The sequence below is a fragment of the Pan paniscus genome, chromosome 1, assembly GCF_029289425.2.
Source record: "Pan paniscus chromosome 1, NHGRI_mPanPan1-v2.0_pri, whole genome shotgun sequence".
NCBI lineage: Eukaryota > Metazoa > Chordata > Mammalia > Primates > Hominidae > Pan > Pan paniscus.
The window spans coordinates 94790000-94813149 of record NC_073249.2 but is presented as its reverse complement, the minus strand read 5'-3'; the positions used below and the strand labels follow the sequence as shown (position 1 = coordinate 94813149).

Genomic DNA, 23150 nt, shown 5'->3' with positions numbered 1-23150 from the left:
GGCGATCTGTCTGCCTCAGCCTCCCAAAGTGCTAGGATTACAGGCGTGAGCCACCGCACCTGGCTCACATTCTCAATTAATGGCTTACCAGGCACTTGACACACATAATTTATTTTATTTTATTTTATTATTATTATTATTATTTTAGACAGAGTTTCACTCTTGTTGCCCAGGCTGGAGTGCAGTGGCAGGATCTCGGCTCACTGCAACCTCTGCCTCCCAGGTTCAAGTGATTTTCCTGCCTCAGCCTCCCAAGTAGCTGGGATTACAGGCACCTGCCACGACGCCTGGCTAATTTTTTGTATTTTTAGTTGAGATGGGGTTTCACTATGTTGGCCAGCTTGGTTTCAGGTGATCTACCTGCCTCACCCTCCTAAAGTGCTAGGATTACAGGCATGAGCCACCCGCCTGGCCCCAACACACATAATCTAATTTATTCCTTACAGTGACCCAGAGAGGTTGCTACCATTATTATTCCACTATTCAGATGAGGAAACTGGGCCAGGACAGTGGCTCACGCCTGTAATACCAACACTTTGGGAGGCTGAGGTGGGTGGATCACCTGAGGTCAGGAGTTCGAGAGCAGCCTGAGCAATATGGTTAAACCCCGTCTCAACTAAAAATACAACTGGACATGGTGGCATGTGCCTGTAGTCCCAGCTACTTGGGAGGCTGAGACAGGAGAATTGCTTGAACCCGGGAGGCAGAGATTGTAGTGAGCCAAGATTGCACCACTGCACTCCAGCGTGGGTGACAGAGTGAGACTCCATCTCAAAAAAAAAGGCCAAGCATGGTGGCTCACACCTGTAATCCCAGCACTTTGGGAGGCCAAGGCTGGCAGATCATGAGGTCAAGAGATCAACACCATCCTGGCCAACACAGTGAAACCCCGTCTCTACTAAAAATACAAAAATAAGCTGGGCATGGTGGCATGTGCCTGTAGTCCCAGCTACTCAGGAGGATGAGGCAGGAGAATCACTTAAACCTGGGAGGCGGAGGCAGTGAGCCAAGATGGCGCCACTGCACTCCAGCCTGGTGACAGAACGAGACTCTGTCTCAAAAAAAAAAAAAAAAAAAAGAGGAAACTGAAGCTGAAGAGGTTAAGCAACTTGCTGAAGGTCACCGCCTAATAAAGGACAGAGCTGGGATTTGAACTCTGGCCAGTCTGACTCTAGAGCTTGCATTTTTAACTACCCTGTAAGTTATAATCTTGACCTAGACATAGGTGTTACTAGGCAAAGCACAGAGTTGAAAGAGTGGCACACTTGTGGGCTGCTGAGTAACAGTGACATGGGGACATTCAGGCAGTCACCAGGACTGAGGATGGGAAGAGGAGAAGGCTTGGGAGCAGGCGGGGAGATCAGAAGCAGGCCGAGGGGGCTGCAGTGGGTGAGTGGGAGGAGGCTGTCACGTAGGCACTCACTGCGGGCCACAATCTCCCCCTGCAGCTGGTGCCGGGCCAGGTCAAGCACCCAGAAGACAGCATAGTCTAGGAAGACTAGGAACAGCACGAGGAGGAGGTGTCGGATAAGGTTGAAGGTCTCCAGAATGTAAAAAAACTTCTCCCATTGGGACAGGAAGATGGAGCCTGAGCAGGAGTGGGATGGTCAGGAGGATGCTCCCCAGTTCTCCCGTCCACCAGACCCCAGTTCTTGGAGAGGCCTCCTGCCCCTAATCAGGCGTGGGCCCGTCTGCTCATCAGGAATACGGAAAAGAAAAGAAGCTGTGAGGACTCTGGCAAGGATGGAAAATACTCTTCAGGGGAGGGGGCTCCGTGGCTAGAAGGGAGGGGCCTGCCTAGCATCTCCACCTGGCCCTGTGGCCCATTCCAGTCTAAGGAGCCCTCCCTCCTAGGGCATCCCTCATCCCCTTACCTGCCTCCCCACCTCATAGGCAGTCCTCCCCCTCCATATTAGCACTTCCTGCCCACCCGGGGGAAGCCCTCCCAACTTGACTTCCCTCGCTCTGTGTCCATCCCCTGCTGTCCTGATGTCCAGGGTGCTCCCAGAAGCACCATCTGCCCCTCTTGTCTCTGGCTACTTTCTCCAAGGGTGTCTATGTTCCCCCTTTCAGACTGCGGGCTCCCCAAGGACCGGGCAGTGTCTTCCCTCAGCCTGAAAGTTCCTTAAGCTCTGGGTTGTGTCTCCTCCCTCTGGCCCCTGCCCCAAGCCCATCCTGAGCCCTGCCTGTGCAGGGGCTTAGGGGCAGGGCAGCGGGGTGGGGGGAAGCCCTGGCCTCCCTGGCTTGGGCTCTCCCTGTCCTCAGGGCCCTCACCCGGTGGGATGTAGCGCCTGGCCTCGTGAGCACTGAGCGGTAGCACTGTGGGCAGCCCTGCCGTGGAGCGTACAGCCTCCATGCGCAGGAATCGGCTGGTGATGTAGATATTGTCATAATGGTCCCAGTTCAGGTAACAATACCGGTAAAATAGGGCTCTGGGAAGGGGAGGTGGAGCACATGTGAGGCCCCTTAGGACCCCAGGCCAGACCCCACAGGGCATCCGCGCTTCAACCCCACAACTTCAACCTCCCTGGATGCTGGGGCAGGGAGAAATGAGCTGCTCCCTGCAGCCCTGGCCCTGCACCCCCGGCCCTGCACCCCCCACGCTGCCCGGCAGCCCCTCACTGGAGGTAGAGAAGCACAAGCAGCAGAGGCGTGGTGAAGCCCATCAGAGCCAGGGCCTCTCGGACACGGTGCAGCTTCATGCTGACAGCCTCGTGGAGGTCCATGGCTACCTGGGACAGGCTCCGAGAGGCATTGAGATCCACAGAGAAGTGGTGGGTGGCTGTCATGTTGAACTCAAACTCCTGACGCACCCGGTTGAGCAACTGAATCACGGCTGGGGCCAGCAGGTTCAGGGGAGACGTGGGCAAGGAGAGTTAGGAGAGGGTGGAGCTGCCCCTGGGGAGGGGCCTGGCACAGCCCAGGGGGCACAGCTTACAGACCAGCTGGGAACCCCCCAGTGCTTGGGTCAAGGTGGACTGAGGAGGGGACAAAGCCTCCACGTATCTGTGCCATCGCCATCACATGCTCAGCACCCAGCATGACACAGGGCATGCAACAGATGCCCCTAAGGAATGATCTTGATGACCTGAGTGTGGACCTGAATGTGGACAGGAGGCCCTGGTTCTGTTCCCAGCTCCTGCTCTCAGGGCAGGCTGTGGTGAGGCACTGGCCCTTCGCTGGACCGGTTTCCTGATCTGTACAGCATGGATATGGGCCTGGGTGATCACTTGAGCCCCTTTCTTTCTCTTACATTCTCCTTTATGGGCTGGGAGCACTGGGGGCTGGCCATGGCCACACCGGGATGAGGGAGGGAGACCACTAGGGAGCACCATATGTGGCAGGAGGGGGTCACTCACGGGTGCCGATGGTCTGGCGCAAGAAGGGTTGAATGTACTTAGGGATGACGCAGAACACCTGGACCACTGAGGGGCGGAGTCGGCTGAGTGTCGGAAGGAGGGGCACAGCCAGGCCTGCCCCCGACCTCTGGAGACCTCTTCTCACAGGGCCTCTTTTCGATTTTCCTATTGGCCTCCACATTTGCTCAAAACCTTGTAGCACCTCCCTGTCGCCCTTCTCTCCCAACACCAGTCCCTCCCTACTGCCCACCCCCACCCCCAATACTGGTCCTACCAAGCTTATTGGTTCCTCCCTGTTGCCCTCTAATCGTCCTCCTGAGCCTGCCCTCCCAACTGACCCCCACATTCCCACCCCACCCCACCCCACATCGGCTCCTCCCCGCTGGCAGACCCTGGTTTTCTCACGGCTGGCAAGTCCACAGAGCGCCAGTTTGAAGGGCATGAGCACGTAACACAGGTGGTAGGCTTGTGGTATGACCATCATGCAGCTGTCCTTGGCATCATCAAAAACCCGTGCACACTTCAGGTAAGGGTTGCCCAGTTCCGAGTTGCACACATCGCCGATGTGCAGGAGCCACTGCCATACATTCCGGAGAGCCCTGGCTGGGGACAGCTGCAGGGTTGGCACCCAGGGCTGGAATCCTACAGCCTCTTCTTAGGGGTTTGGGGAACAATACCACAGTACCCAGGGCTGGAGAGGCCTGTGGTCAGGGACCTGGCTGTGCTGTGTCCAGTGAACACTAGCCAGTACCCAGAAGGGGCCCGAAAAACCCTGGACAGGGTACAGGTGAGGAGACTGAATTTTTTTGTTTGTTTGTTTGTTTTGTTTTGTTTTGTTTTGTTTTGAGATGGAGTTTCACTCTTGTTGCCCAGGCTAGAGTGCAGTGGAGTGATCTCGGCTCATTGCAACCTCCGCCTCCTGGGTTCAAGAGATTCTCCTGCCTCAGCCTCCTGAGTAGCTGGGACTACAGCTGCGTGCCACCACGCCCGGCTAACTTTTTGTATTTTTAGTAGAGACGGGGTTTCACCATGTTAGCCAGGATGGTCTTGATCTCCTGACCTCCTGATCCACTGCCTTGGCCTCCCAAAGTGCTGGGATTACAGGTGTGAGCCACTGCACCTGGCCCCCCCCGCTTTTTTTTTTCTTTACAGATGGAGTCTCACACTGTCACCCAGGCTGGATTGGAGTACAGTGGCACGATCATAGCTCACTGCAGCCTCAAACCCCTGGGTTCAAGAGATCCTTCCACCATAGCCTCCCCAGTAGCTGGGACTACAGACATGTGTCATTACATCTGGCTAGTTTTATTTATTTTCTATTTTTTTATTTTTTATAGAGACAGGGTCTCGCCATGTTGCCAAGGCTGGTCTCAAACTCCTGGGCTCAAGTGATCTCCCACCTCGGCCTCACAAAGTGCTGGGATTACAGGCATGAGCCACCGCACCTGGCCAGGACTGGGTGCATTTTGAGTCCCCGGGGTAGACATGCTAATGTGCTTACCTATGTGTTTCACACCATCCATGATTGACCGAAAGAACTTGCGGACCCGGTCAGCCACCTCTTTGGTCTTCTGGGCAATAGCTTTAATCTTGTTCAGGGCACCTGATGGGTGAGGGACAGAGGCACTTTGGAGTCTTCTCCTCTAGGGGCTGGTTCTCACCATTGCCCCTTAAGCAGGGAGTGGAGAGGAGGACACCATTTCCAGAGGCGGGAAGCCTGGATTCTGGGGCCTGGGAGATAGTTAATCTGGGAGTGGAGGAGGCCAGAGAGCAAGGAGAGAGGGTTTAGCTGTGCCCAGAGTCCCTTCCAGGCCCAGATGCTCCGCGATTAGCACCAGCAGAGAAGGAGGCCAAAGGACTGTAGAATATGCAGGATGAGGGGGGCGAGGGGGGCCCGTGGGAGACAGTTGTAGAGGTGGGGGACTTACTGACAAGAGGTTGCTTGGCCCTCTGTAGCACTTCGGCGGTCTGATTCAGGGCCAGCTCTGCCCCACAGGCCACAGCCTCGCTGGCCCGGGTGAAGTTGCGTAGAGTGTTGGCACAAGGCCCTTGAAGCACCAACCCAAAAGCAGCCACCAACAGTAGTGTCCGGCCCTGCCCTGGGGGCGACAGCTTTGTTAGAACCAAGACCCCAGCCCCAAACATGGCAGCAAGTCCCTTACATAAGCCTTCAGAATATTTCCCTTAACCCCTGCCTCTCCTCCAGCATCTCTTCTGCCCCAGCACCAGCCCCAGGACCTGCCCCCTAGCCCTGGGTGCCAAGCTCACTGGAGAAGGCCTGAGGCAGCAGCAGGAGGACAGTGGCTCGGACCTGGCGAGAGAATCCCATGCCCAGGCTAAGGAAGGCAGCCAAAGTGAGGGTGCCCACCAGGCAACCCCAGGGGCTGTGGCCTTCCACCAGTAGCTCCAGAAGCCCGTAGGCCGTGGCTAAAGACAAGCCCAGGGTAAAGCCTCCCACGCTGCGAACCACAGCTCTCGCCATGCTAGGCTCCTCTCCCCCCAAGGGGTACACAACATCCTTCATGACTTTGGGCATGGCTGCTGAGACCAAATGTCTGCCTGTCTCCAGGAGATGCCCGCTGACTTCTGTGCTCCTGGAATTTCTCACCGTATTCTAAGGTTCCAAAGGGCTTTCACTGCATATGTCTTGGAATCCTTGACCCAGTTCCGAGGACTGGAGAGGGGATAGGTAGGTCTCTAATCTCCTTCCCCAGTTCTCGGAGCAGAAGGATTAAAAGGCCCAGAGCTCAGGCCTAGGCTTCCCGTGAAGCGGAAGAGATAGGCAGCACCTCTCTTCTCTCACCAGAACCTTGTGTCCAAGGAGGTCCTTCAGGAGAACTGGGATGAGTGGTGCTTCCCCAAAACAGACTCATGGACATTAAACATCATCAGAATGGCACAAGAGGGCAAAGAAGAAAACAGCCTCATACCAGTGAGTCACTCAGCAGAGACCCAGCATCCCTTGACCTCCACTCTCATCCCATCTCTCCTCCTGGAACTCCTGCACACTATCCCCCAACTCGGTGTCCGCGCCTCCACCACCTCTCTGGTCTAGTGCCTCCTGCCTCCCAGCCCAGCCCTTGCCTTTTCTGTCCCTTACACCCATACCACTTCCTCAGGCTCCCTCATCCTCCTCCAGGGTCCCCTAAGTTCCTACTGTTTCACATGCCAGGTTTCCCCAGCCTCTATCCACCTGCAAGCCCTGAATCCTAATGAGCCCCATCCCAGGCAGAAGAGTGGGCTGTTGAGCTACCCTGTCCCCCTCTTAGCGGTGCAGAGGCTCCTGACCTGGGGGCTGCCAGTCTCCTGTAGCCGGTTCCTGTGGCGCCAGCCGGGCGAGTTTCCTGTCACTGCTCTCCTGCTGGGGGCAGGCGCTGGGGGGCTCCTGGCCATAGGTGAGTGTGGAAGCAGAAAGTTCGGGGTAGGCAGAGGCTGGACCAGGGCTAGGACCCATCTTTTGGCCTTTGGCTTGACCTTGTGCCCTTAGGTCTCTTTCAGCTCCTGGTGAACCCCATGAACATCTACGAAGAACAGAAGATGATGTTCTTGTACAGCTTGGTGGGTTAGTGCTGGGCAAAAGCCAGGAACACTCAAGCGGCCTGTGGAACACAGCGCCGTCCTGCATGCCCAGGAAGGAGTCGGGACTTGTTTCTTCTGTACCCATACATCCCCTGTGGCTTCCGCCTCCTCCTGGGCTTTACGGGGAGGTCCAGAGGGAAGGGGCTGCCAATTTAAGAAGGAAGACACCGTCCTTGCCCTGAGGGAGTCTCTCCATTCCGAGGGACTCCCCATCACCCACATGATATAGTCCAACCCCATAACCCTTCATAACTCTCATCTCTCCTGACCTGTCTGACCTCGTTTTCTGATCCTCCTAAGAAATTAAATTCATTCATTCATTCATTCATTCACTCAGCACTTACTGAGAATCTGCTGAGGATTTAGCAGTAAACAAGGATGACAAGCATCCAGCCGTTTTGCTTTGGTTTTGTTTGTATGTTTTTGTTTTCGTTTTGAGACGGAGTCTCGCTCTGTCACCCAGGCTGGAGTGCAGTGGCTCAGTCTCAGCTCACTGCAACCTCCACCTCCCAGGTTCAAGCCATTCTCCTGCTCAGCCTCCCAAGTAGCTGGGATTACAGGCACCTGTCACCATGCCCAGCTAATTTTTGTATTTTTAGTAGAGACGGGGTTTCTGTATGTTGGCCAGGCAGGTCTCAAACTTCTGACCTCAAAAGATCTACCTGCCTCGGCCTCCCAAAGTTCTGGGATTACAGGTGTGAACCACCGTGCCCAGCCCAGTTTGGATAATTTAACAGCTCAGTAGCTTCGAGAAGGACTCAGGTTCCTTCTGTCTTTTCTCTGCCATCTTCAGTCTATTGACCACTTCTCTTCAGGTCACAAGATAGCTGCAGCAACTCTGGCATCACATCTTCATACAACAATGTCAAAGATCAGAAAAAAAAAAAAAAAAAAAAGAGGAAGAAACAGGCCAGGCACAATGGCTCACACCTGTAATCCCAGCACTTTGGGAGGCTGAGGCGGGTGGATCACCTGAGGTCAGGAGTTTGAGACCAGCCTGGCCAACATGGTGAAACCCTGTCTCCACTAAAAATACAAAAATTAGCCGGATGTGGTGGTGCACACCTGTAGTCCCAGCTTCTTGGGAGGCTGAGGCAGGAGGATTGCTTGAACCCAGGAGGCAGAGATTGCAGTGAGTGGAGATCGTGCCACTGCACTCCAGCCTGGGTGACAAGAGCGAAAGGCCATCTCAAAAAAAAGAAAGGAATAGAAGTTCAATCCCAGGCCCAACTTCACTGTCTTGGGCTGTGCGATTTGAGGCCAGGGAAAAAGGAAAATGACCTAGGTGACAGAGTGAAACTCTGTCTCAAAAAAAAAAAAAAAAAAAAAAAAAAAAAGGAAGAAACATCCTTTCCTCATGTCTCTTTTTAGGAACAAGGGAAACTTGCCTATAATCCCCGCAGTAGACTTCCTCACATCTCTTTGGTCAGAACTGCGTGCAACACATGCCCTTTCCTGAACCTGTCCCAGGCAAGGGAAATAGAATTAGCATTTCATCACCTGTTTATTGAATTAATCCTGCTGGATACCAACAGGAGACTACTTTTTCTCTGACCCACTGTATTCAAATATGTTTTTTCCCATTGATAACCTTTCACACAGCCCCTTAGATTTCTGGTTGTATTTCTTTAGAAGACCTAGTCCTACTTCAACGATTAAGACTTATTTTTAGGGGTTAAAGAGGTCCAGTCCACTCTACATCAGACTTTTAACCTCATCCATTCTCAAGCATCTTCCCTCCTTATCTTGCCCTCCCGATCCCTTGGGCCCCCAGCTCAGGCCTGCTCCCTAGCATGGGGTCCTGCAATGGAGAAGGGGCGTGGCCTGCTCTTTCCCTTTTTCCCTCTACTTCCTTCCCTTTCTGGTTCTTCTGATGTCAGAAGGGAGATTAGAAGAATTAGAGGAAAAGGGACAAAAGTCTTAAGTCACTAATGCTGTTATAATTCCACTGTGGATGCCTGCGTGTAGCAGGCACTCACACCCTGGCTGTCCCAGTAGGCCTGATTATTGTCCCCTTGGAGGCTGTGTGTGGACCTCAGCAATGCCCAGTTTCTTGCAGAGGCCAGTTCTTTTTGGCTGGCCTCAAGTGAAGCCCCCCTTCAGGGGCCACCCACAGCCTCTTGCTTTTTGGATCCCTCCCTCCAGCAGGCTGGGAGTGCACACGTCCGTGCCCTGCCAGGCAGAGAAAGCAGGGCACCTTCCTTTTTGTGGAGAATGGGGTCTCGCTATATTGCCCAGGCAGGTCTCAAACCCCTGGGCTCAAGCTATCCTCCCGCCTCTGCCTCCCTAAGAGCTGGGATTACAGGCGTGAGCCACCACGCCCCATCAAAAGCAGAGCACCTTATGGTTGCCTCTCTCCTGCCCTGATGAGAAGCAGATACCAGTCTCCATGCTTGTGTGCCAACATCGTCCAGGGGAGGTCTACAGAGGCATTACAGAGGCTGAGCTCTCCCAGGAGCTCTCCCTCCACTCTGTGCTCTGGTGGGAGCCCTGGAGTGGCCTCATGAGGCTCTGCACTCAGCAGGAGTCTAGTCTACAGAGACCAGGCAGGTTCCCCTTCCTGCAGCGCCAGTCCCTGAAGCCTCTTGGACTCCTGGAGTCTCGCACTTGACATGTGACACCCATCCTCTCCACAGACTCTCCCTCTCTGCCTGCCCATTCCAACCACTTTTCTCCCCTTCCAGGAAATCCACATTGTTGGTCTTTTTTTTTTTTTTTTTTTTTTTTTTTTTTTAAAGACAGAGTCTTGCTCTGTCCCCCAGGCTGGAATGCAGTGGCACGATCTCAGCTCACTGCAATCTCCGCCTCACGGGTTCAAGCAATTCTCCTGCCTCAAACTCCTGAGTAGCTGGGACTACAGGCACCTGCCACCATGCCTGGCTAAATTTTATATTTTTAGTTGAGACAGCCATGTTGGCCAGGCTGGTCTCAAACTCCTGACCTCAAGTGATCCACCCGCCTTGGCCTCCCAAAGTGCTGGGATTATAGGCGTGAGCCACCATGCCTGGCCCATATTGCTGTTCTTTTTATATAGATGGGGTGGGATAGAGGAGTGAGAGTCAAGTTTTGCTGTTTTGGTGAGCCCAAAGAAGACACCCATAGCTCCATGGGGCTCTCATTAGAACATAGGGCAACTATTTGTCAACTATTAGCCTCAGCTCGAGTCTTTGGCCAGAAGGCCAAGACCACAGAACTATTCCCTTTCAATGTCCTGTTCTACCATGACTGGTTTAGACAGATCCAGATTTATCCCTCAGGGGCTGGGGCAGGGCCAGGCTATTGCCCTTGCAAAAAACCCAAGTTGTGTTAGCAAGGAAGAAGGCACAAAAAAAACTGTGGGGTGGCACCCAACAGGGTTTGCCACAAACCTGAATGACTAGGTGGAGCCAGCCATGTGAAGAACAGGGAGAGGAGTGCTCCTGGCATGGGGAACAGCTAGGGCAAAGACCAGAGAGGAGGAATGAGCTTGGCTTGTCCAAGGAGCAGCAACGAGGTCTGTGTGGGTAGACATGGTGGGTGAAGGGCTGCATAGCATGAGATCAGGAGGCAGGCAGGAGCCAGATCACAAGCTAGGTAGACCATGTTAGGGAGTTCGGATTTTATACCAAATGTGGTAGAAAGCCACCGAATGGTTTGAAGCAGGGAAGGGACATGATCCGATTTATGCTTTTGCAAGATCACTCTGGCTGCCTTGTAAAAACTGAAGTGTAAGGTAGCAAGAGAGGACATAGGGAGACTCATCAGGTTATAGTCCCAGTAAGAGATGATGGGGACTCTACCACGACAGTGGAGATGGAGGAAGTGTAAGGATTTGGGATTTGCTTTGACGATCATTGGGTGAACATTCCATCAACACAGGAATCTTCTAGCTCCCCCGACCAGCTTATACTGTTCCTTTGGCCTGGAATGCCATCTGCACCTCCTAACAACACTTACTCACCTTCCAGGCCCAGCTGACACATCCTCTCTTTGTCCAGCCTTCTCAGCCCCACCCCTCCCTGAAGAAATACGTACTCCCTCCTTGGCTCCCACAGCGCTCTATAGGCACCTCCCTTGTGCACTTAGCACATCGTGTTGTAGTCATTTGTTTACTCATCTGTCTCTTTCTCTGGATTATGAGCTTCCAGAAGTTCACTGTCTCCTTGCAGAGACCACAGGGAGACACATGTGAAACTGCTAAAACATACCAGGCGGTACATGACCAAGGGCTAAAATTAGAGGCAGGGACTGCGAGTGCTGTAGGTGTCTGAGTACTGGGAGTACTGAGGTGGGCTCTGATCTCTCTTCTGACCATTCTGAGCATGAGCACCTGTTTCCAGATATTTTCTCTTGCTCTCTCTGCTCCCTCAGCACCTAGGGTCAGTGTCACTGTAGCCCGGAAAACCTTGGCTTCCTTCCCTAACACAAACACACACAAGTCAATCATTTGTGGTTTTTTAAGTTCTAGCCATCCCTCTATGCCCTTCCAGAGACTGGCACATAGCTAAACTCTGTGAGTGGCTGCTGAATGAATGAATGAGTGGCCCAGCAGGTCTATCAGAGTCAGTGTAAATGGGGATAAGGGCAGGATGGTGGTGGTTCCAGAATGGGGTGTTGCAGGTGGGTGCTCTGGTAAACGTGAGGAAGGGAGGCAGCTTCCTCACTTCAGCTCACCACCTCCTGGGCTCTCCTGACAGGCTTGGGGGCCATGGGCTGGGGGACCTCCCCTCGCATCCGCTGTGCCAGCCTCCTACTAGTACCCAAGATGCTGGGCAAGGAAGGCAGGCTCTTTGTCCTGGGATACGCCTTGGCTGCCATCTATGTGGGTGAGTATGTGGGGGCCAGTGAGTTACACTGAAGCAGTGACCCTGGGTGGGTCATCCAATGGGAGCCAGGCCGGGTGAAGGAGAAAAGACAGGAGTGTCATCCCAGCTGCTCTAACTCACTGTATGTCCCTGAGGGAGCTCCTCCCCATATCTGGGCCTCCTCAGTTTATAAGAGTGAAAACTTTGGCCAGGCACGGTGGTTCATGCCTGTAATCCCTGCACTTTGGGAGGCTGAGGTGGGTGGATCACCTGAGGTCAGGAGTTCAAGACCAGCCATGGTGAAACCCCATCTCTACTAAAAATGAAAAAATTAGCCAGGCATGGTGGTGCACACCTATAGTCCCAGCTATTCGGGAGGCTGAGACAGGAGAATCACTTGAACCTGGGAGGCGGAGCCTGCAGTGAGCCGAGATTGCGCCATTGCACTCCAGCCTGGGTGACAGAGCAAGACTCCGTCTCAAAAAAAAAAAGGCCAGGCACGGTGGCTCACCTGTAATCCCAGAACTGTGGGAGGCCGAAGCGGGCGGATCACGAAGTCAGGAGTTCGACACCAGCCTGACCAACATGCTGAAACCCCGTCTCTACTAAAAATACCAAAAAATTAGCCAGACATGGTGGCGTGTGCCTGTAATCCCAGCTGCTCAGGAGGCTGAGGCAGGAGAATCGCTTGAGCCCGGGAGGTGGAGGTTGCAATGAGCAGAGATCGAGCCACTGCACTCCAGCCTGGGCAACAGAGGGAGACTCCGTCTCAAAAAAAAAAAAAAAAAAAAAAAACAGTGAAAAAAATCAAGGGTTGAACAAGTTGACCTTTCATAGGCTTCTCGGCCCCACCACTGTATAGTTCTAGGCGATGGGCACTATTTGCAGAGGGAAGCTGAGCGGGTTTGAGAAAGTGCTGGTTATACAGGGAGGTGACCAACCAGGGCCTCTTTCTCCAGGGCCAGTAGCCAATCTGCGGCACAATCTCAACAACGTGATCGCATCGCTGGGCTGCACCGTGGAGCTGCAGATCAACAACACCCGTGCAGCTTGGCGCGTCTCCACAGCCCCCTTACGGGCCGTGTTCAAGGACCTGCTGGTCAGGAACCTGCACAGGCAGAGCCTGGGGGGTCCCTCTCCCTGGGGCCAAGTTAACTTGAGCTGGGAGTTGTCACCCTGGATTTACAGTTTCCCAATGGGGATACTACTGGCATTTTTTGCAGAACTATTCCCAAACATTGCAGAACGTGCCCTGGTCCTGGGACGTTAAATGCCAGGAGAGCCCCTGAGTCATTGGGACATGCTCTATACACATTTCCTAATACCTGAGTGGTCAGTACTCTGGACAGCTGAACTAGAATATCTAGGAAATTTGGGGGCTTTGGCCTTGAGTAGCTCAGAAGTTTCGAAGACAAGAGTATTCAAGAATTGGGTATTGGAAGGCTGGAGACTGGGGGTTTGGGAGAATTGGAGAGCTGAAGAGTTGGGGACATGGGGGCTGAGGGGTTTGGAAGTTGGGGGCATTCAGATGGCATAATGATCTCAGAGACTAGTGGTGAAGGGTAAGGTCTAAGGACCTGGGGAACCACTGACCAGGAAGGGTCTGGGATGGGAGGACTGAGGAAGAGCTGAGAGTCTGGGAGGTACGCAGAGCCAGGACATGTGGCATCAGACAAGGCAGCTGGTGGGGGGGCTCCCAAGGGCAATGGACAGCCGGGAATTTGAGGTGAGAGGCTGTGTCTCAGGGCCTAGGCTCCCTGCCGGCCTGGGGTGAGAACCCAAAGCTTGGCTACTGGGGGAGGACAGGCCCTCAGGCAGCAGAAGTTCTAAAGCCCCAGCCCTCACCCTTTCCTCCCTCTACCTCCAATCCCAGAGTAGCAAAGAATTGCTGAGAGCAGAGACTCGGAACATCTCCGCCACTTTTGAGGACCTGGATGCCCAGGTGAATAGTGAGACGGGCTACACGCCTGAGGATGCCATGGACTCAGGGGAGACAGCCCAGGGCAGGGAGGCCCGCCAAGCCCCAGCCTCCAGACTCCACCTGTCGACACAGAAGATGTATGAGCTGAAGACCAAGCTGCGTTGCTCCTGTGAGGGGTATCCCTGGGGAGTGGAGGGTGGGGTGGGATGTGGGGCCAGCGTTGTGGATCAAGATGTGGGAACCTCAGACACCCCTGCTCCTTCCTACAGATGTGGTGAACCAGGCCATACTCAGCTGCCGTCGTTGGTTTGACCGCAAGCATGAACAGTGCATGAAGCACATCTGGGTCCCACTCCTCACCCACCTGCTCTGCCTGCCTATGAAGTTCAAGTTCTTCTGTGGCATTGCCAAGGGTCTGCACAGTTGCAAAGGGGTGGGGAGCATCAGGGGTAGGGAGCTGAGTCCTTGGGACCCACTGGTAGGTGACAGGCAGGAAAGCAACAGATGAGGAGGGTTTTGGCCCTGAGGCCACAGCATCCTTAGAGCCGTCCATCTGCTGAATAGCTCTGTGACTCAGGGTGAGTTACAGCAAAGCTCTGAGCTGTGGCTTTTCATCTGAAAGATGCGCATGGGCAGAATAACAGTAGTTCTTGCATTAATTTTTTTTTTTGAGACGGGGTGCTTCACTCTTGTCACCCAGACTGGAGTGCAGTGGCGCGATCTCGGCTCACCGCAACCTCTGCCTCCCGGGTTCAAGCGATTCTCCTGCCTCAGCCTCCTGAGTAGCTGGGATTACAGGTGGCCGCCACCATGCCCAGCTAATTTTTGTATATTTAGTAGAGACGGGGTTTCACCACGTTGACCAAGCTGGTCTTGAACTCTTAACCTCAGGTGATCCACCCACCTCAGCCTCCCAAAGTGCTGGGATTACAGGTGTGAGCCATCGCACCCAGCCACATTAAGGGCTTTTAAGGATTTATGGGGCTAACGTATGTGAAGGCAGTGGCAGAGCTGGCACACAGAGGAGTTGCCCTGTAAACGCTGGCTCTCCTTACTGATGTTTGTTATGGTTGAGGATAGATTGACAAAAATGAGGGAACTCAGGTCTGGTTCCTGGAGGGCAGGATCCAAAGAGAGCAGAGAGGGGAAGACTCAGCATTGGTGTGGTAGCAAGCCATGGGCAGAGAGACAAAAAAGCAGGATGAGGAGGACTACAGGAGGACAGGCAGGCCAGGCCTGCACCTGGAGGACAGGCCCGGGGAGGCCCCTGACCCCGCCCACTGTTCACCAGTGATGGAGGTTTGGTGCCGCAATCGCATCCCAGTGGAAGGCAACTTTGGGCAGACCTACGACTCCCTCAACCAGTCTATTCGTGGCCTGGACGGGGAATTTTCAGCCAATATTGACTTCAAGGTAGAAGGCAAGGGCGAGGGTTGGTGGGGGGTAGATAGGGAGTGGGAGGAGGGCATGAGGGAATAGAGCTAGAGGAAGGACAAGTGAGAGGGCACAGGAAAGGGGTGACCTGGGGTGAGGGACGGGGACAAGGAGGGGGAATGTCGCTGGTGTTGAGGGGGCCCTCTGTTTCCCATCTCCACCCCCGAACACCTGAGATGGGCAGGGGAGGGGAAAGGTGGTGAGGAGGGGACAGTGCCAAGCCTGTGGTTTGTGCAGACTTGGCCTGGGGTGGGAGCTATCAGCCAGATATGAGATGATGTCAGCTGATGTAGGTGCAGGGGAGCAAGACTGTGTCCAGGAGGGTGGTGAGCAGAAGGAAGTGACAACTCCTAGAGGTCCTGGGAGGGCCCCAGGGACACAAGTGGGGTACTGGGGAACAGATGTCATGAAGAGGTGGGACCCGGGTCTGACGAGGTGGCCGCAGGCTGAGTTTGCTCATGTTCCCTCCACCAGGAACAGAAGCAGGCTGGGGTGCTGGGGCTCAACACGAGCTGGGAGCGCGTGAGCACCGAGGTGCGGGACTACGTGTACCGCCAGGAGGCCCGGCTGGAGTGGGCCCTGGGGCTGCTGCACGTGCTGCTCTCCTGCACTTTCCTGCTGGTCCTGCACGCGTGAGCCATAGTCCCCACCCCAGCAGCCCCTCCTCTGCCCCGGACTGGAGCCCTGCCCTGAGGGAGGCTGTAAGGATGGAACCCTAGCACCTATCCTCACCTCTGAATCTGAATATTATTTACCTTTGTCTTTGTTTACACAAAGTTAAAGGAAAAGTGGACATTTTGTCAGAAGAACATTACCCATGTTCCCACTGCCTTAAAAGGCCAACCGTCTTCATTCATCCACCTCCTTCCAGCCTTTATCCCAATACTGATTTTTTTTTTTACATTTAGCTTTGACTTTTGATTTTTTCTTGCCCTTCATATTCCCCTTGGCTCTGACTTTGTGCCATTTTTATCTTTCCATTTTGCTTTCATTTTCTCCTGCCTGCTGCGTTGGCAGCGACTTTCCCTCCATTTAGAACAAAGTCCTCAACCCCACCCAGCCCAGTGTCCAGCTGGGCTGCCCCGGGCCTTGCTCTGCTCTAGCTCCCCTGCTGGTCTCTGGACCCTCTATTTCCCATCTCCACTCCCAAACACCTGAGATGGGCAGGGCTTGGGTGAGGGCTGCCACAGGGCTGTTGCTCTGTCTGCCCCTATGTGGGGGGCCTAGAGTGACTGCAAGTGAGTGGGTATGTGCGTATCTAGGGCCCCATGGGAAGACAAAGATGAAGGAGCTCTATTCCTGCCCTCAATGAGCTCATGATCGCCAGGCATGGCGGCTCACTCTTGTAATCCCAACATTTTGGGAAGCCGAGGTGGGAGGATGGCTTGAGTTGAGGTGTTTGAGACCAGCCTGGGTAACACAGTGAGACCTCGTCTCTACAAAAAATGAACAAAATCAGCCAGGTGTGGGGCACATGCCTGTAGTCCCAGCTACTTGGGAGGCTGAGGCAGGAGAATCACTGGGAGGTCGAGGCTGCAGTGAGCTGTGATTGTGCCACTGCATTCTGCATTCCAGCCTGGTGTCAGAGTGAGAGCTTGTCTCAAAAAAAAAAAAAAAAAAGCTAATGATCTAGTTGGGATTATGAGATACCCACAAGACAGAGATGGTTCAAGGGCCATTCTATGGATTGGCTTTTGAGACGTGTATGGGAGCTGGGAAGGTGCCCCTTGGAAGGGCAATAACTGGGCTCCAAATGGCCGCAGATGCAGAACGGTGGTCAAGGAAAGAAGGGTGTCCCTTGCGTAAGGCTCCTGGTATCCGTGGGATGCAGAGGGCAGAGGCTGGCCTGGATGACTGAAGTGGGCATGACCAGAACAGTCTGGAAAGCCCTGCAGGAAGACCTGGAACTGGCGGTGGTGGCAAGATGGCCTCAGGAAGTCTGGAGGGAGGGAGGGAGGCCAGGCTGGGTCGGAGGTTAGGGAGCCTGGCCCGGGTAGAGCATGGCAGGAAGATGGCTTGAGATGGAGGGGGAAGGGGAAAGGTGCAGCGAGGCTCAGAGCCAGCTTGTGGAGGGAAGGAAGGAGGCACAGAGTCAAAAGCTACTTCCAGGCTTTCAAGCTGGGTGAGGTCATGCACTGAAAGGACAGCTGGCGGGAGGGCAGGCCCTGGCTCAGGAAGCCCAGGCACCACCTCTGTGAGCCTCTCCACAAGAGGGCACTCACAGTATGTCTTTGCACTTACAGTAGTTTTAAGGGCAAAGATGTGGATTTTTACAGGGCCCCAGAAGCAATAGCATTGAAACTAATGTTTCACACTTTACAGAGTTTGTTTAATGTACTTTTACAGTTTTAAACACATTTGCAGTAATTAACATTTTTTCCTTAGCAAACTGAAGCATTATGTAGGGCTTTGGGAAATACATGGGGGATAGCTATATATGCAGGCATGCACCCATGCACACGTGCACCGTGCTCAAGGGTAGCCAGGGAGGGCCAGGGTATATTGGGGAGGATGGAGATGGTGGTCTGGGATGAGTTTTGCCCCAGCACACTTCCAGGAGATATGCTGCAGGCAAAGCCAAGAGGCAGGAATTTGTGAGTCACAGTGGATTAGGTGATTCCTGAAACCTCAAGGAGTTTCCCCCTCTCTGTAACTCTGCTCGATATTCATCCTGCAAGATGCATGCCTGTCCCTACCTCAGATGCACACATGCAACTCCCTCCCAGACAGGCTGACCATGCCCTCCTCTGAGCCCCCACCTCATCCCCTACTCACTTCTGCTATGTCTCACCCATCATGTAGGGGGATGTCTTCCTCTACACAATTGGAAGGCAGGGACAGAGTCTTCTCCCTGTTATCACCATCCCCTAGAAGTGCCCAGGACATAGATGGTGCTCAATGAATGCTGGCTGGTTGGTTGAATGACTGTGCCTCAAGGAAGCCCATGTTTGGGGATAGATGAGGAGAACCTGGAAGAGATGGAGACATCCCTGCCCATCCACCCACAGGTCTTTCTCCTACATGGACAGCTATAACCATGACATTCGTTTTGACAACATCTACATCAGTACCTACTTCTGCCAGATCGATGACCGCAGGAAGAAGCTGGTGCGTGGGCACGGCACTGCCCGGGGATGCCTTGCTGCTGTGTGCCCTGTGTGGGTTCATGCTCCAGGAAGGCAGAGAGGAAAGGGCAGAGGGCCCTTGGGCTTCCTAACTGTGTGGACATTTGTTTTCCAGGGCAAACGGACTCTGCTGCCACTCCGCAAAGCTGAGGAGAAAACCGTCATCTTCCCTTGCAAGCCCACCATCCAGGCCTCAGAAATGAGCAATGTGGTGAGGACGGCATGGGGAGCGGACTCCTGGGTGCAAAGACAGGCCTGAAGGTGAGGGTGGAGGGTAAAAGGCACCAGAGAGTGCTCCGTGCCCAGGCAGATGGCACTGCCCAGCTCTGCCCCTCCTGCTCCTTGGCCAGGTGAGGGAGCTCCTGGAGACACTGCCCATTCTGCTGCTGCTGGTGGTGCTGTGCGGCTTGGACTGGGCTCTCTACTCCATCTTCGACACCATCCGCCACCACTCCTTCCTGCAGTACTCCTTCCGCAGTAAGCCCATCCCCCAGACACATTCCAGGCCCAAGAGACACCCTCTGGAGAACTCCAATGCCTGCACAGCCACCCCACCCTAGTTCTTCCAACTGTGCCTCGTCCTTCTGCCTCTTTTTTTTTTTTTTTTTTTTGAGACAAAGAGTCTCGCTCTGTCACCCAGGCTGGAGGAGTGCATTGGCACAATCTCAGCTCACTGCAACCTCCACCTCCCAGGTTCAAGCAGTTCTCCTGCCTCAGCCTCTTGAGTAGCTGAGATTACAGGTGTGAGCCACCACGGCCAGCTAATTTTTCTATTTTTAGTAGAGACGGAGTTTCACCATGTTGGTCAGGCTGGTCTCGAACTCCTGACCTCAAGTGATCCACCTGCCTCGGCCACCCAAAGTGCTGGGATTACAGGTGTGCGCCACTGTGCCAGCCATCCTTCTGCCTGTTCTTTTCCCCTTTCTGTGATTCAGCCCCTCCCTGTCCTCCTCAAGGTCAAATGACAGCCCTGCAACCTGACAGCTCTCACAGCAGGGGAGGGGGGCTCTTTACCCCTTTACACTTACAACTGGGAGCAGGGAGGGGTTAGGATTCAGGAAGGGGCAGAAAGACTCAGGCAGCTGAGAAGCATTTCTGTGTCTTGACCCCTCCCTGACATCTACCCCCTTAACACATTCCTGATTTCTCCACCTGCCCTGACTTCCCTACCTGTCCTCCTGGCCGCAGGCAGTCATAAACTGGAGGTGAAGGTCGGGGGAGACTCCATGCTAGCCCGGCTTCTTCGAAAAACCATTGGGGCCCTGAACACCTCCTCAGAGACGGTGATGGAATCAAACAACATGCGTGAGTGATGCTGAAAGTTTGGATCAGAGGAATCGAGGGCGGTGGGGCAAGGGTCAAAAGACTCCAAGGTAAAGAGTTGGGGGCCTGGGCCTTGGGTGTGGAGAGATGGGGGTTGGAGCGCTTGAGCTGGGGAAATCGGAGCAGGGAACACATCTGGGCAGGCTTGAAAAAGGGGAGCATGACCAGCTTCGGTCAGAGGAGTCTGGAGGCCAGGGTCTTGTGGCTAGGGGGCCCCAGCCCTCCAGAGCAGCACTGTCCAACAGGACATTCAGTCAAGATAGAAATCTGCAAGATCTGTGCCACATTGGGCCCAGCGGCTACAGTACTGACAGGGCAGTTCTGCAGTGAGGGGCAGGCAGGAGGAGAGCAGGGGAATCAGAGGATTGCACCTCCCACTGGGATGGGAAGTCCAACCCAGAGCTGCCCTGCCCCTTGGCTGGTCCTGACCAGACCCCTGGCCTGCCCCTCCCCTAGCCTGCCTGCCCCAGCCTGTGGGCCTGGATGCCAGGGCCTACTGGAGAGCTGCAGTACCGACTGGCCTGTTAGTGTGTCTCTGCCTGTTACAGGCTTTTGGCTACCGACTCCGGAGGGTCATCGCAGCCTTCTACTTCCCCAAGGTTTGCCCCTCCCCAGATCTCTACACCCCTACACACCTGCACACACACACACACACACACACCACCCAGCTCCCTACCAACTCCATCTTTGGGGGATGCCTTTCTCTATCATTGACCCCTTTCCTGCCCCCAGCGAGAGAAGAAGCGGATCCTGTTCCTCTACAATGACCTATTGAAGAAAAGAGCAGCCTTCACCAAACTCAGGAGGGCCGCTATCCTGAGGCGGGCGCGACAGCAGAAGGCTCCGGTAAGTCCAGGCGTAAGTGCTGCTGCCAGCTCCTGGCTGGGTCTAAGTACAGCAGGGCAAGGGGCAGCTCCCTTCAGTCCACCCAGCACCCACCAATGGTCGCAGGCCTACTCGAGCCTGGTAAGTTCTTTTTATTTTTTGAGATGGAATCTCACTGTGTCGCCCAGGCTGGAGTGCAGTGGCATGATCTCGGCTCACTGCAACCTCTGCCTCCCAGGTTCAAGCGATTATCCTATCTCAGCCCCCCACTCCACAAGTAGCCAGGATTACAGGCGCACGCCATCACGCCCAGCTATTTTTTTGTATTTTTAGTAGAGACAGGGTTTCACCATGTTGGCCAGGCTGGTCTCAAACTCCTGACCTCAGGTGATCTGCCCACCTCAGCCTTCCAAAGTCCTAGGATTACAGGCGTGAGCCACCAAGCCCGGCCAAGCCCGGTGAGATCTGATGCAACACATGCTGAGGGCCCCAGCCATCCAGCTCCTAAGGTCAGGGCTGTGCCCGTTTCTGAATCCCAGGATTCAGCCCAGCCTAAGACACTCAGTGGACCATTAGGAAGCAGGCAGAAAAGGAGAATGAGATTTAATACAGTCTGCTCATAGAAAAGCAAGAGGGCCGCACAGAAACAGGAGGCCCAAGGCAAAACCAAAGGTTCTACCAGAGGGCTGCAGACCAGAAGCTCAGTGCAGTTCAGGGGACAGGAGGAGGCAGGTGGGCTGGGAGTCAGGAAGGCCTCATGCAGGGGCACATGGTAAGGCACATGGAATCTGAGGAAGCCGACTCCAGTCCATACTCCCTCATTAAGTTGTGTCACCTTGGCCAAGGTCTTCACTGAGCCTCAGTTTCTCCCTCTGAAGAATGGCAAGACTGGAGAGATCTGTAAGGCCTGCTCACTGGAGATCAGCCTAGAGTGGTGGTCAGGTGTGGGACTCCGGTGCCAGAGGGCCTAAGTGTGTATCCCGGCTCCTTCCCTCATTACTATGACAACGGTGTGACCTTGAGCACATGACTTAACTGCTGTGCCTGGGCTTTTGCCTTCCATAAAATGGGGTTAACTACTCCATCTGGTTGTTTTAAGGATTAAATGAGTTGTACTTACATGGTGCTGGCATGCAGCAAGTTCCATATGCATGCATGTTATCATTGGGTGACCCTGGGCAGTGATCACATCTCCAAGCATCAGTTTTCTCACCTGAAAAAAAGGAGATGATAATAACACTACCTGCCTTACATGACAATTGAATTGAATTTTTTTTTTTTTTTTTTTGAGACTAAGTCTCACTCTGTCGCCCAGGCTGGAGTGCAGTGGCGTGATCTTGGCTCACTGCAACCTCCACCTCCCCAGTTCAAGCGATTCTCGTGCCTCAGCTTCCCGAGTAGCTGGGATTACAGGCACACACTACCACGCCCGGCTAATTTAGAATTGAAATAATTTATGTACAGTATCTTAGTACAGGACCTGACATTATAAACAATGAGTGGCAGCCATTCTTATTTAATCAGTCCTAACAAAGTTCATAAATGTGAGACTGTGTTTGCTTAGCTTTTTCCCTAGTGCCTGGATACCCCCAGCACCCATGACACACAATAGGGGCCAAATGAATGTGTTGTGAAAAAATGAAAAACAAAAAACAAAAAAGAACATGCTGGGATTCCTTGACAGGGTCGTGAAGCAAACTGAATGTGAATGCACAGATGGAAATGTGCCAGACAGTCATTCCAAGCAGAATGTGCAAAGACTCAGTCCACAGGGAATGCGAAGTGCCAGGGCTAGTCTCAGGAGAAACTGGCTCAGAAGAGACAGCTCTCAGGGAGGGCTAAAGTGGGAAAGAGGCTAGAAAGGGACCAGGTGAGGGAAGGCTCTGAAGGCCAAGCCCAAGAGTTCTGCCTGTCTGGCAGGCAGCAGGGCCTCTGGAGTTTCTAGGGCAAAGAGTGGCTGCTTCCTGGGTAAGGTGGCCTGTGGAAAATCCCTGACAACTGTGTAGAGACATGTCGTGAGGGATGGCAAGGAGCATAGTGAACTAGGTTTGTGGTTTGGAATCAGGGCCCCTGGGGTCCAGCCAAGTTGGATTGTTTACTATCTGTGTGACTTTGAGAGTCACTTCACCTTTCTCAACTGTAAAGTGGGGATAGCAACAGTGATAGTCGATCTGGCCTGCTCACTTCTCAGCCTCACTGTGAGAACCAAATAAGATGATTTACAGGAAAGTGCAAATGAGAGTTGTGGCTGATATCTGCTTGGAGAGAGCCTGGAGGGTGCATCCTCCCATTCTCCATCACAGAGTTGGGGAGGGAGGCACCCTCGCCCTCCAGGGGTTTCCTTTGTCCAACCCAGCCTCCTCCAACACGCGGGAATTGTCAGGCCTGGCGACTTCAGACAGGAAACGCTGTCCAGTTCCCCTTCTTTCCCGCCTTGCTCCCGGGCTGGCGCTAACGCCCACCTCCCAACAGCGCCACCCGCTGGCGGATATCCTGCACCGCGGCTGCCCGCTCCTGCGCCGCTGGCTGCGCCGGCGCTGCGTGGTGTGCCAGGCACCCGAGACGCCCGAGTCCTACGTGTGCCGGACGCTGGACTGCGAGGCCGTGTACTGCTGGTCGTGCTGGGACGACATGCGGCAGCGGTGCCCGGTCTGCACGCCCCGCGAAGAGCTCTCTTCCTCCGCCTTTAGTGACAGCAACGACGACACTGCCTACGCGGGGTGAAGAGGCGTCCTGCTCGCTCTTCCGCACCGTCCTTCCCGGTTAATAAAATGCCCTGTACGCTTCACGTGGGTCGGGG

The 23150-nt window shown here is 54.2% G+C and overlaps 2 protein-coding genes and 1 long non-coding RNA gene across 8 annotated transcripts in view; 1 reads left to right on the top strand and 2 right to left on the bottom strand.

Moving 5' to 3' along the window:
* DCST2 (DC-STAMP domain containing 2) overlaps nucleotides 1-5969 on the bottom strand; it is a 15141-nt gene extending 9172 nt beyond the window's left edge. The window contains exons 1-8 of one of the 3 annotated variants that reach the window (XM_003817084.6): nucleotides 5628-5969; nucleotides 5288-5458; nucleotides 4861-4962; nucleotides 3765-3962; nucleotides 3360-3425; nucleotides 2623-2836; nucleotides 2275-2432; nucleotides 1424-1588 (exon numbers count right to left, since the gene is read on the bottom strand). In XM_003817084.6, coding sequence (XP_003817132.1) covers nucleotides 1424-1588; nucleotides 2275-2432; nucleotides 2623-2836; nucleotides 3360-3425; nucleotides 3765-3962; nucleotides 4861-4962; nucleotides 5288-5458; nucleotides 5628-5895 — 1342 coding nt within the window. In that variant the 5' untranslated portion in view covers nucleotides 5896-5969. Of the gene's footprint in view, nucleotides 1-1423; nucleotides 1589-2274; nucleotides 2433-2622; nucleotides 2837-3359; nucleotides 3963-4860; nucleotides 4963-5287; nucleotides 5459-5627 lie in introns of all 3 variants that reach the window. The other 2 variants (XM_055101019.2, XM_055101016.2) reach the window with 2 other exon arrangements.
* DCST1 (DC-STAMP domain containing 1) lies at nucleotides 5929-23150 on the top strand. Of its 2 annotated transcripts, none has more exons than XM_055101027.2 (17): nucleotides 5929-6048; nucleotides 6166-6291; nucleotides 6629-6754; nucleotides 6847-6921; nucleotides 11615-11743; nucleotides 12682-12821; nucleotides 13596-13812; nucleotides 13913-14056; nucleotides 14935-15056; nucleotides 15552-15709; nucleotides 18086-18185; nucleotides 18318-18413; nucleotides 18553-18679; nucleotides 19391-19507; nucleotides 19982-20124; nucleotides 20258-20371; nucleotides 22823-23150. In XM_055101027.2, exons 2-17 carry the CDS (start codon nucleotides 6231-6233, stop codon nucleotides 23072-23074), a joined length of 2121 nt encoding a protein of 706 aa, XP_054957002.2. In that variant the 5' UTR covers nucleotides 5929-6048; nucleotides 6166-6230; the 3' UTR covers nucleotides 23075-23150. The 2 variants fall into 2 exon arrangements, with proteins under 2 accessions (XP_054957002.2, XP_054956999.2); XM_055101024.2 differs by having other exon boundaries at nucleotides 5933-6048; nucleotides 6532-6754; nucleotides 22823-23137.
* On the bottom strand, nucleotides 17385-22943 carry LOC103785860 (uncharacterized). Of its 3 annotated transcripts, none has more exons than XR_010112307.1 (4): nucleotides 22813-22943; nucleotides 19373-21563; nucleotides 18153-18439; nucleotides 17385-18046 (listed from the first exon to the last, which is right to left on the bottom strand). It is a non-coding gene; the product is annotated as an uncharacterized LOC103785860 (long non-coding RNA). The 3 variants fall into 3 exon arrangements; XR_004665933.3 differs by having other exon boundaries at nucleotides 21471-21563; XR_611546.5 differs by having other exon boundaries at nucleotides 18153-18348; nucleotides 21471-21563.

What these genes read in the sequence shown, in the direction of transcription:
- DCST1 (XM_055101024.2), top strand. Translation starts at nt 6,253, where the DNA reads ATGGCACAAGAGGGCAAAGAAGAAAACAGCCTCATACCA. An exon ending in GACCAAGCTGCGTTGCTCCT is followed by an intron (nt 13,813 to 13,912) that starts GTGAGGGGTATC and finishes TCCTTCCTACAG; the next exon opens with ATGTGGTGAACCAGGCCATA. An exon ending in ATGACCGCAGGAAGAAGCTG is followed by an intron (nt 18,186 to 18,317) that starts GTGCGTGGGCAC and finishes TTTGTTTTCCAG; the next exon opens with GGCAAACGGACTCTGCTGCC.